The sequence below is a fragment of the Colius striatus genome, chromosome Z (genome assembly GCF_028858725.1).
Source record: "Colius striatus isolate bColStr4 chromosome Z, bColStr4.1.hap1, whole genome shotgun sequence".
In the NCBI taxonomy this organism is placed as follows: Eukaryota; Metazoa; Chordata; class Aves; order Coliiformes; family Coliidae; genus Colius; species Colius striatus.
In genome coordinates, this window is record NC_084790.1 from 70,710,608 (window position 1) to 70,722,757 (window position 12,150).

At 41.7% G+C, this 12,150-nt stretch overlaps 1 protein-coding gene across 5 annotated transcripts in view; it reads right to left on the reverse strand.

Annotated features, from left to right (window-relative positions):
* The window catches only part of LOC104550217 (hippocampus abundant transcript-like protein 1), a 34,558-nt gene extending 22,468 nt beyond the window's left edge, over positions 1 to 12,090 (reverse strand). For all 5 annotated transcript variants that reach the window (XM_062018643.1, XM_062018646.1, XM_062018644.1 and 2 more), the window contains exon 1: positions 11,898 to 12,090. In XM_062018643.1, the coding sequence (XP_061874627.1) occupies positions 11,898 to 12,062 (165 nt within the window). In that variant the 5' untranslated portion in view covers positions 12,063 to 12,090. The remainder of the gene's footprint in view (positions 1 to 11,897) is intronic.
* Positions 12,091 to 12,150: the final 60 nt, after the last annotated feature.

Below are 12,150 nucleotides of genomic sequence, written 5' to 3' on the forward strand. Positions count from 1 at the left end.
AGTCTACCTTTAGCTTTCTTCCTGCTTGAGCACTAATCTCCCCCTACTGTCTTCACAAGTGACAACAAATCAATTTGCTTTCTGAAGACCATATCACTGTTACAGTAGAACTGCAACAATGTACATCAGCAGCAGCACACCAATTTTTGCATTTGAAACTGCAAAAGTAGGAGAAAAGAAGGAGCAACTTACATCACCTGTACAACTGCTGACCAACTGATTTCATACCTGTGTGTGCCCATAGACTAGAGATCTTGGAGCTAACAAGCAATCCCAGGAAGAATTAGAAAACTATGGAAGTACTTGCAATGCGGTAAAATTGGTGCCTTTCAAGAGCCAAGGATCGTATCCCAGGAGATATCTGGAATCTTTATTTAGATGAACCATGCAGAACCCTTAACTAAAGCAGAACTAACTAGAACTGCTGTTTTCTTTCATTTCTGTATGCCCCTTGCCATAGTTAACTGTAAAGTTTTGGGGCTCTAAAATTGCTCTTCCCCTTTCCCTGAACACTCACCTTGTAAAAGATTTTTTTCAGTGTTTCTAGCCAATCCAAAATCACTACACTTGCACAGGATGGCCAGTACTTAGAAAGCAGCTGTTTGGTGCTCATGCTATCCTACCACACATACTTGGAAGTTTAATCAAAAATATAAAAGGACTGCACATTGTGCAGTCTAGTAATTCAGGACACAGTGGAATAGAGATCATCTAGTGACATGTAAGAACAAGGCTGTGTCATTTCAGCAGTTGGAAAGTAGGGAGAACATGAAACTCACTCCAAAAAAGGTCAATAAAGCCTATGCTGAAGGTAGAGCAGAGATGTACTTCATATTTCTCCCCAGCTCAGCACCTTTCATTTAGACTGGTAGGAATTAAAGGTTTAGAAAACATATGTATTGCAAGATTCATTTAAGCTAATCACTTGAAGATGGTTAAAGAAATCCCTACTGCTGGGACTGTCTAAATGCCCAGTTCTCTAACAACTTTTAAATCTATCAAAGTTTGCTGCTGCAGGTTTTGATAATCTAAAAGTAACCTAGACACCTTTTTTTTTTTTTTAAAATAGCTGGTAAGAGTCAAAATATTTTCTACATTGACGCTTGTTTCAAAGCTTGAGGATTTGAAAACAGTTCTCTCTCCCAGGAAATAATATGATAATATGACAGAGCAAAGATTGTCTCTAGGAGGGTGAAAAACTTTCAAGCACTATTAACATTCATTCATAGGTTTGCATGCAATTTCTAATGTCTAAATAAGAAAGATCCAAAGATTCGGGGTGGGGGTGGGGAGCGATCTTCCTTGTATAAGTAGTCTGCCAAGTACTTCTACATAGTAGAAGTAGTAGGATAACAATTTCAAGGGCATTTTTTTGCCAAGATGTATGCCAGTTGGACTAGGACTTGATACAGGCTACACTGAAGTAAGAAGAGTTCTCCCACAGTTGTTTCCTCTGGAAAAGGCAAAATTTACAGTATTGAGTACATAAGGGACTCACAAGCCTTTCTCCTGCCTCTACTACCCCCTGCTGTCTCTGATCCAACATCATGCCTAGTCATATACAAACCTCTGGTTTGCATTCAGCAAACAGTTCTAATGACACAAAAGAAAAACTACTTGAAGGATTTGGGGTTTTAATAATGCTTTTATTACATGCAAATTTGACCTGAGATGTACAGAGTTTATCAGAAAGATGCTAAGTACATATATATTTTAAAAGACATGCAGTTTTTTATTTCCTGAGAAGTAGTCTTAAAACTTTTGTGAAAGAAAAGTATTTTTGCTGTGAAGAGCCTCAGTTAATATTTCCTGTTCATTAAAACAGTTTGCAAATACTTTTTGGCAGTATCATGCAGCTTATAGATAACTGCACTGAACTACTAAAAACCCATAAACCTCTGAGGCCTTCTGGATTCAAGACATTACCTGGAAAAGAATTAAAATCCTGAAACGAACATACGTCTGTCAAAATGAAGTAGTCTGCATCACATATACTAATAGCTACAGATCTATGATCCACATAGCCTGGTGGATGACTTCCAGTTTTCTTTGCAGAGCCTGAGATGTCTCAGGGAATTCAGGAACTTGTGCAAATGGCTGTCTGTATCAACTAACAAAAATCATGAAAACAGAAAAATTCACTGATATTGTCAAATGGACCAGTGCAAAGTTATTTCTGGATGCTGACTTTTTTCTCTAGGTCCTAAAATATCTTATCACAAAAAGTTTCCATTTTCAATCACGCACCACAAAATTTTCAAGAAAATCATAGAATCATAGAATGGTAGGGGTTGGAAGGGACCTTTAGAGATCATCTAATCCAACCCCCCTGCAAAAGCAGGTTCACCTAGATCAGGTTGCATAGGAACATGTCCAGGTGGGTCTTGAAGACCTCCAAGGAAGGAGACTCCACAACCCCTCTGGGCAGCCTGTGCCACTGCTCTGTCACTCTCATGGTGAAATAGCTTTTTCTTATGTTTAAGTGGAATTTTTTGTGTTCCAGCTTCATCCCATTACCCCTTGTCCTGTTACTACTATAGAAAAGAGGTATGTCCCAACCTCCTGACACCCACCCTTTAGATATTTATAAATGTTAATAAGATCACCCCTAAATCTCCTCTTCTCCAGACTAAACAGCCCCAGTTCCTGCAGTCTTTCCTCATATTAAAGATTTCTATACCTCTGATCATCTTGGTGGCCCTGCACTGGACTCTCCAGCACTTTCTTGTCCCTCTTGAGCTGAGGAGCCCAGAACTGGACACAGGACTCCAGATGAGGCCTCACCAGGGCAGAGTAGAGGGGGAGAAGAACCTCCCTCAACCTGCTGGCCACACTCTTCTTGATGCATCCCAGGCTGCCATTGGCCTTCTTGGCCACGAGGGCACATTGCTGGCTCATATTTAGTTTATTATCAGTCAGGACTCCCAGGTGTCTCTCTGAAGAGCTGCTCCACAGGCCTCCAACTCGACTCTGTGCAACTCGATCACCATCCTCTGGGCTCTGTCATTCAGACAGCTCTCGATACACCTCACTGTCCACTCATCCAAGCCACACTGCCTGAGCTTTCTGATGACGATGTTGTGGGAGACAGTATCAAAAGCCTTGCTGAAGTCAAGGTAGATGACATCCGCTGCTCTCCCCTCATCTAGCCAGCCGGTTATGCACTCATAGAAGGCTATCAGGTTGGTCAAACAGGATTTCCCCTTGGTCAAGCCATGTTGACTCCCCCTGATAATCATCTTATCCTTCATATGTTCAGTGATAACATTCAGGATGAGTTGTTCTGTCACTTTTCCAGGGATGGAGGTGAGGCTGAACCGCCTGTAGTTTCCTGGGTTGTCCTTCTTGCCCTTTTGAAGACTGGCGTGACATTGGCCTTTCTCCAGTCCTCAGGCACCTCGTCTGTCCTCCATGGTTGTTCAAAAATGATGGAGAGAGGCTTAGCAATCACATCAGCCAGCTCTATCAGCACTCTAGGATGCATCCCATCAGGACCCATAGACTTATGAGCCTTAAGCTTGGCCAACAAGTCTTTAACCTCTTCCTCTTCCACCCAGGGCAAGTCCTCTGCTGTCCTGGCCATCCTCTTATCCTTGCTGGACTGGGCTTCCTGAGGGTCAGCGTTGGCTGTAAAGACTGAAGCAAAGAAGGCATTCAGTACTTCAGCCTTCTTTGCATCCTCGGTCACCAGGGCACCCTCAGGGTTTAGCAGCGGGCCCACATCTTCCCTCACCATCCTTCTGCTGCTGATGTACTTGAAAAATGCCTTATTGCTGTCCTTAACATCCCTGGCTAAATTTAATTCTAGAAGGGCGCTAGCCTTCCTAGTTGCACCCCTGCATGCCCTGGCAATGTTCCTATACTCTTCCCAAGAAGCCAGCCCCTGTTTCCACCTCTCATAGATGGCTGCTTTCTGCTTGAGTTGTCCCAGCAGATCCTTGTTCATCCATGGAGGCCTCCTACCTCCTTTTCCTCCTTTCTTGTGCTTTGGGACACACTGATCCTGGATTTGGAGGAAGTGGTGCTTGAAGACTGACCAGCTCCCATTGGCACTTCTACCATCTAGAATCGTATCCCATGAGCTCCATCCAAGTAGATCTTTGAAGAGGCCAAAGTCGGCTGGCCTGAAATCCAGGATCACAGTCTTGCTTTGTGTTCTGCCCCTTCCACACAGGATCTTGAACTCTACCATCTCATGGTCACTGCAGCCGAGGTTGCCTCCAACCTTCACATCCCCAACCAGGCCCTCTCTATTTGTCAGTACCAGGTCCAGCAGCACACCCCTCCTTGTTGGTTCCTCGATCATCTGCGACAGGAAGTTGTCAACAGTCTGCAGGAACCTCCTGGACTGCGTGTGCTTGGCTGTGTGGCTATCCCAGCAAATATCAGGGTGGTTAAAGTCCCCCATGAGGACCACGGACTGTGATCATGAGGCAGCTCCCAGCTATTTGTAGAGGGCCTCATCCTCTTTCTCCTCCTGATCAGGTGGCCTGTAGCAAACTCCTACAACAATATCACCTGCCTTGCCCTGGCCATTAATTTTTATCCATAAGCACTCTACTCTCTCCTCATCCCCACCCAGGCTGAGTTCAGTACACAGTAATTGACCTCTCACATAGAGAGCAACTTCACCTCCACGGCTTGTCAGTCTGTCTTTCCTGAACAATACATAACCCTCCATGGCTGTGCTCCAGTCATGGCAGCTGTCCCATCACGTCTGTGACCGCAATGAGGTTGTAGCCCCGCATCTGCACCCACATCTCCAGTTCCTCCTGCTTATTCCCCAGGCTGTGTGCATTGGTGTAGAGGCAGTGCAGGGGCTTACTCAAACACACAGGTTTCCCTGGGCGGGTGCAGGAGGTTCCTCCATGGTTTGGTTCTTCCTCAGGGTGGTCAGCCTTCCACATCTCAGACCAGTGTGCAGATGAAGGGCACTTATCATTGCATACCCTGTTCTGCCCTGTTTCCCAGCTAGAGGGGACAGCTTGTTCTGTTTTGCTTCTCCCCTCACCCCCCAAGTCCCTTAAAGACCTGTTTATTAAATTTGCTAGTCTACTCCCAAATAATCCAGTGCCTTTACGGGAGAGATGAATCCCATCCTGTCCTATGAAGCTGTAGTCCCCAAGGAAGGATCCATTGTCAAAGTACCCAAAAATGTCAAAAATGGTTTATAACAGATCACATACACAGCCTGGACCACTGAAAAAAAACCAAAGACTCTCACTAAAATCAAAGAGATTTTTAAAAACACTTCACACTTGCTTTTAAGATGAAGCTACCCTAGAAGTCAGGGGTGTTGTTCATTTCTATAGAGTAAATACTTTCAAACAGAACACAACTGCATGCAAGTCACAAAGAATGAACTTGAGTTGCACATGCAAAAAATGGTTCTAAACTTAAAGAACAAAGAACTTTCAGCTTTTTAGATCAGACAATATGGGGACAATCTTCTGCATTCTTTAAGAAGACTTCAGAAATAGTGCAGAGATGGTGAACATACAAGTTGCTTTCATCATCCTGCACCCTTAAATTTTGAAGTGCTAATGTTAAAAATTGAGCACCATCAGGAAAGTCTTAAATCTGTTATGGGTTTATTTTCTCTTTACACAGATTTCTTGACATGATATCCCAGTGTGTGGGCTGAGAAACTATGTATGAGTATCATCATTACTTTCAAATGCAGCTGCTGATCAAGCTATTAGGCTTGCATGATCAACAATGCACAAAGCATTACATAAAGTCAAATGCTTGAAACATTTAAGGCCATCACTACAAAACTGAAGTCCTAAAAGTTTAAAAAATATCTACTATTTCTCTAATTTAATATCCATACCCAATTCTAAAAAACAGGTTTTCCTCTGCCTTTAGAGGCAGAATGAATCCAAAAGTGAATTTGAAGACAATAGGGAGAACTACTGGGATGCAATACAAAGGTTTTGGTTTTTTTTAAAGCAGAACACAGCTGTTGAACATTAATACATTCATGACAAGATGTCAAGAACACAAATACATCTGGCAAGGAATTGCTCATAGAAAAGGCGTGGAAAAAATTCAATACAGTATCAGCAAGAATATCTTGTCTCAGACCTTTTGAAGGAGACTTAAAATAGTCCAGAGCAAGATGCAATTTTACAGATAGCCACAGATCTTCAGAGTAAAGCTAGAATTTATAGTATCAATTTACTCATGCAACTATTAGGCAACTACCTGTTAATACAAATCTGAAATTTAACAATTAAAATTGTTCAAATGGCTGCAAAAGCACCTTAACATTCAATTTCAAACATACTTAACTGTCTTCAGCAATGTGCTTGTTTCAGAACAAAACCACTTCTCAGTGTTCAAATCTTGATGTCTTCCAGAGCACTTTTGCAAACTTTACATTTTCACAAGGGCCACAAGACCACAAGAATTGCATAAATACAGTAATTCATTTTTTTTCTCCTGTCCCATGAGGGTGATGCTCATTATCCTCAGTGCTAGACACCTGTTCTCCAACCTCAGAGTTTCAATACCCAACTGGAAAAGCCCTAGACAACCTGCTCAGGCCTCACAGCTGATCCTGCCCCAAGTGTAATGTCCCTGACATACTGTTCCAGTTAAATGACCCCGTTATCACTCAATGCAGATAACAGCCAAACTCAAGCTATAAACTCCTGAACAGACAATCAAAGGAACTTGCCTTTCTCCTCTGACAGCCTCCTCCAGGGAATTCTTTACCACCAAGCAGTAGGGTCTTTCAAGAGCTCCTGGTAGTGATTTACTCTACTTCTAGTGCAGAGATGGCTTTGCAAACAGCACTCACTGTCCCTTTAGAGCATATAAATCAATATTCAAATGCATTACTATGAAGAATTTTCTAACTTGCTTTTACAAAATGTGTACAGAAACATTTTCTACCTTCAAAAATGAATTGTTTGGTTTTGTTTTTTTGGTTTTTTTTACACAATGAACTGCACTGCAGTTCACCATGTCAACCGTCACGTTTTAAAGAAAACAAAGAACAGAACTGAATCAGTAAGACAGTTTGAGAAACATGCTTTTATGTATGAATTCATTCAGACCTTGAAGTTTATGTCAAGTAATAAAACAAATTCCCTTTCCACATTTATCTTCACTGCTATTTTCTCAGTTTTCTCCCCAAATACAAAATTCTTCTGGTATACTTCACTACATCACTATTTAATCATTTTAGCTTACTCTAGCACAAATATGATGCTACCAATCCCTCTCATTATGCTAAGGAGGCTCTTTTCTCTGCACATATTACCTAGGCAACTCTCTAGGGACAATGCACATTTACCTCCTTCTACTGTCTCTAACTTTCAAAAAGTAGTATTTAGAAACCACATTAAGTCCACCTGTTCCCCACAAAATGTGCCATTTATTGGAATTGGCAAGAAGTCACTCAATGCAAAGCACCAAGAAGACCTCAGCTGCCCTGGTCACATGAAACAATCACCAAGTGTCTAGGTGTGCAAACCCCAGCCAAAGTAAAGCAGTACTTTTCAATGCAGCTTTAACATTTTAGATGTGACTTGTGAGATGGAATATAAATCATAACCAATTCAGCTTATACATTGCCCAAACCTGTATTCAGTTGCAAAAGAATTACCTTAAAGAGATCTGTACAGTAAGATCACGATGCAATCTCCAAAGAAAAGGCTAGTCTACGTCATATTCCACAGGACTACAGTGTGAGAACCACAACTCGTTCAAAATGGAAAAGCCTGCAGTTTTTTTAAAAGAGAAACTGTCTTAAAAATACTGGAGCTCTTAAAAGAATATCTATGGGTAAGGGAGGTCATGTTGACCCTTCTGAAAATTCAAGTAAACATGCTCAAAAACTCTCTCCAAAGGCTCTGAAAGCAAACAGAAAAGGGTGCGAAATCTTCAGAAGAATTAAAGCTTTGAAAAACAAAGAAAGAAGAGACTATTTTTTTTTAAATTAGTCCTTGTGATGAAAGGCTGAGGGAGCTGGGGCTCTTCAGCTTGGAGGAGACTGAGGGGTGACCTCATTTATATTTACAAATACACAAAGGGTGGGTGTCAGGAGGATGGAGCCAGGCTCTGCTCAGGGATTTCTAACGATAGGACAAGGGGCAATGGGTACAAGCTGGAACACATCCACAAAAAAAACCTCTTCACTATGAGGGTAAGAGAGCACCTGAATGGGCTTCACGGGTGGGTTGTGGAGTCTCCTCTGGAGACATTCAAAACCCACCTGGATGAGTTTCTGTGTGACCTACTCTAGGTGGTCCTGCTCCAGCAGGGAGGTTGGACTAGATTTTTTGAGGTCACTCCCAACCCTTAACATTCTGTGATTGTTATAGCAACATACAACATAGCAAATAAAGTAGGACCTACTAGCAAGTCTAAACTGCACAGCACTTCACATAATTTACTTCCATGATCTAAAATGTCTTGGTATGTCTTTTTTTTCTGCTGGGAACACATTCCTGTTTAAGTTTAGGCTGGACAAGCTTATGAAGTAGGAATCTTCTGAGGAGGATAAAACATCAAAACACCATTTTTGGTTCAGATTTATTTTTATATATCCAAATGAACAATTTGTATTCTATACTTACTACTAGCAATTCAGTTGAAATCTTGCAAGAAAAAACTTCAAGAAATAAGCTTACTGGACTGATAGGTGTTTCAGTAAAATCTCATCATATTTGATCATGCTGCCTCAGTTTCACCATGCCTTATTTTTTATGAAGTATTTTAAAAAGTGCTAGCAGTAAGGGTAAAAACCTGTAATTCTTTGGGTAGGTACCAGTTGTGCTTTGCTGTGTGAAATAGTTCAGTAAGAAACTGCCAAGCTGTGCAGTTTTAACCTTTGGAATTCTTTCATCATGTTTCGAGAAAACAGAGATGCTTCAGGATAACAGAGGCATTTTATTGTGTCCAAGAATATGAAACTAATGTTATCATTAATTCTCAGAGAAGTACAGAGGTGTGCTTTCTCCTTAGATATTCCATTTGGGGACTTCTCCCATAAAAGCACTTTAGAGAGTATTATATTTTGCTTAAAAGCCTCTTTAGTGTAGCATCATTTTACTGAAAATAGGTTGCATAGAAATGAAGTACGTGGTATGAATATTTTGAACATCATGCTAAATTTTAGACTAACAGTGTTCATAATTCAGATAGTGCACGATTGCATAACCGGTTACAAAATGTCCATGGCATCAATTTCTGAAGCTCACTGATATCACGACAATAGAGACAACAGAAGCTGATTTAATTCCAGTGGAATTTACTGAAACATAGTATTTCTCTTATTAGTTTTGAGCCAGCAACTCAATTTATAAAAACTCATCTGTTCAGCTTTTATATTTTAATTCCTGAATTCAGTGAAGCCAATGCATTCAACTGTTAGTCACAAACCAATCAAGAAACAGAAACTTGTTACACTCAAGCTGGATGAGTAAAGGGACAAAGCCTTGCACAACCTGACAGACTTGGTCATACACTTCCCGATCTCATGTAACAAAAGAATCAGAATAGAAACTAAAATTAAAGCACCCTTTGCAGACCAAAGAAGCAGCTCACCAAAATTTCATTTTTGTATATCCTTTATTATCTGCCCAAAGGGCAAGCTTCCACTTTCAAATGCCATGGGTACACTCTCACTAGTATCAAAGAGATCTCTGCAATTACATTTAGAACCATGATCTGATAGCTTATATTTTAGTCTGAATAAGCTCTTTCAACAAAGCCTAGGCAGGCAGAGTTCTAGCGATATGACAGCCACATGAGAATCACAGGGAGGTGCAGGAACTGCAATAACATAGTAGGAAACACACTGTTCAGCCAGGAATTGTGAAGCTGATATAACTGTCTTACAGCTATACCAATGTAGAGAAGATAAGGTTAGTGCCCCATGTCTTTCTTGTAGATGCACTACAGCAATATACAATCCCTTAAGATCACAACTGGGGTGGGAGGGGACTGACCCAAAAAGCAAAGCCTGAGAATATTTTATAAATTAAGAATTATGTCATCTAGAAGCTAAATTTTCAAACTAATAAAATGGTACAGTTTAAGTACTCAAAAAGACTACTTTAACCCTTAATACAAATTTAACAAACATTCCATCTATTAATAAAAATCAGGTTAGCACCTTCACCAGTTACAGATTTTCCAGATGAGTTTTACTCAAACTTCCTCAAAGTTTGAGAAAGAATTCAAAGTTCTTTGACTTTTTAAAATCTCTCTGCCTGTAATTTTCATTTCCTACTATCTGTTAATATTTAAATAAAACTGTCTTTCTTCTATATAATGACATCATCCTCTCTTTCATATCATCCATGCTGATAAAACTGAAAGCTTACATTTCTTAACTAAAAAGCTAATAAGCCTCCTGTAGTTACTTTTCCACTCTTTTAGACACTCCCACCACATCATATTTATCTAGAGTCCTAAATTAGACTGACTATAAAAAACCTGGAACAGCAAATATACCATACAGTAGACATCAAGTTTCACTTCTTGAGGTGCAACATGCTTTCTGGAGGCCATGTTTCTAAAAAGAACTGGATGACTTGAATATGAAAGGAATTGGTTACAAGATTACTTTGAAATTAACTTACATAAAACAAATCAATTCAGCAGAATATTTCTGACATTCTCTGGGTTAATTACATATTAGAAGTACCTGAAAATCTTCATCTAATATGAGTAAAGGATAAAGAATCTACTGATATAAAAAAAGATAGTTTCAAGTTGCTTTTTTAAATTCTTGAACTGTAGCGATAATGTCACATTAGTGCCACACTATTACGTTAAGCTGAAGATACTACAGGTTCACTTGTTTCTTATTAACAGTAACTTATGCAATAGTAGAGATGTGAGATGGTGACACACGTGCCACACACACACTCCCTGATTTAAACTTAACATTGTTTTCAAACTTTTGGCAAAAGCCATGTTTTCAACATACCTTAATTTTGTCAACTTGACAAAAAAAAACTTATCAGAAGCTCATCTAGTTTTGTATCCCTTCAAAAAACGTCACAGTCGGGACTTTCATTTCTTCGTATTTCTCCCTGGGTTCCTCCACTCCCATCTTACACTCTGGGCTCACAGCCAGCAGCATAGAATGGGTTATGTCACCTCAGCTGGGTGCATCCTGCCTGAAACAAGCCACTTGTCCCCACCTACTGCAAAAAGCTCAGGAGATGCAACGTCAAACCTAGTTTTAAGATGTCTTATGAGAACACACATACAAAGGGATAGGCTCAACTCACTCGAAAGAAGTTTCTGCTGGGAAATAATTATGCATGACTGACACACTCACAAACACAACTTTCTTAAGAGATGCTTTCAAGCAAGTGCACAGATCACTCCCTTCCAGCTTCTTTCATTTTCACATGGACACCTGATTCCTTAATGTAGTAGGAAGATAGGAAACAGAATGAGTAGCGAGTTATTAAAATTGTATCATTTTACAGGTTCATCTCACCAAAAGGAAGCTCCTATAAGTCCAAAGGAAAACTAAACTTTAGGTCTAGATACCTTGGATTTATATTTCTTTAAAAAAGGAAAGTAATTTCCAGACACCTGCTTGCAGATGTCACCTCTGCTGGGGATGAAGTAGAAAAGAACAACCCGAAGCGGGTAGAGATCCAGTGAGGAGGCGCCGCCAGACGCGCCCTGCAGGAGGCCGGTTCTCCGCAGCACCCCAACTTCCAGAGAGCTTCTATGGCCACAGGGGCACCCTGAAGACAGGGGGCGGCGGGACAGCTAGCCCCTCGTGTGCTCTGAGGTGGTCGTTGCGGGTGCTGGCCACAACGGGCCGCACGACCCGGCCTGCAACACAGCAGCATCCCCTGAGCAGGGCCACGGAGCCCAGAGACCCCCGGCCCAGCCCGGCCCGGCCCCACACTTACCGCTCTGCGGCCGACCGCCTTCAGGGCGACCCTCTTCACCAGCATGATCCAGCCACTCCGCCCGGCGCCACCACCCTCCCTCGGCGGCGGCAGCGGTGGAACCGCCGCCGCTACCTCCTTTCCCTCCCGGGCCGGGGCGGGCGGTGGCTCCGGCTCGGGACTCATCTCGGTCTTACCATCCTCCTCGAGAGGCCGGTCTGCAGGAGGACCGGGGGCGGCGCGGGCTGGGAGCAGCCTCCCGCTCCCGCCTCCG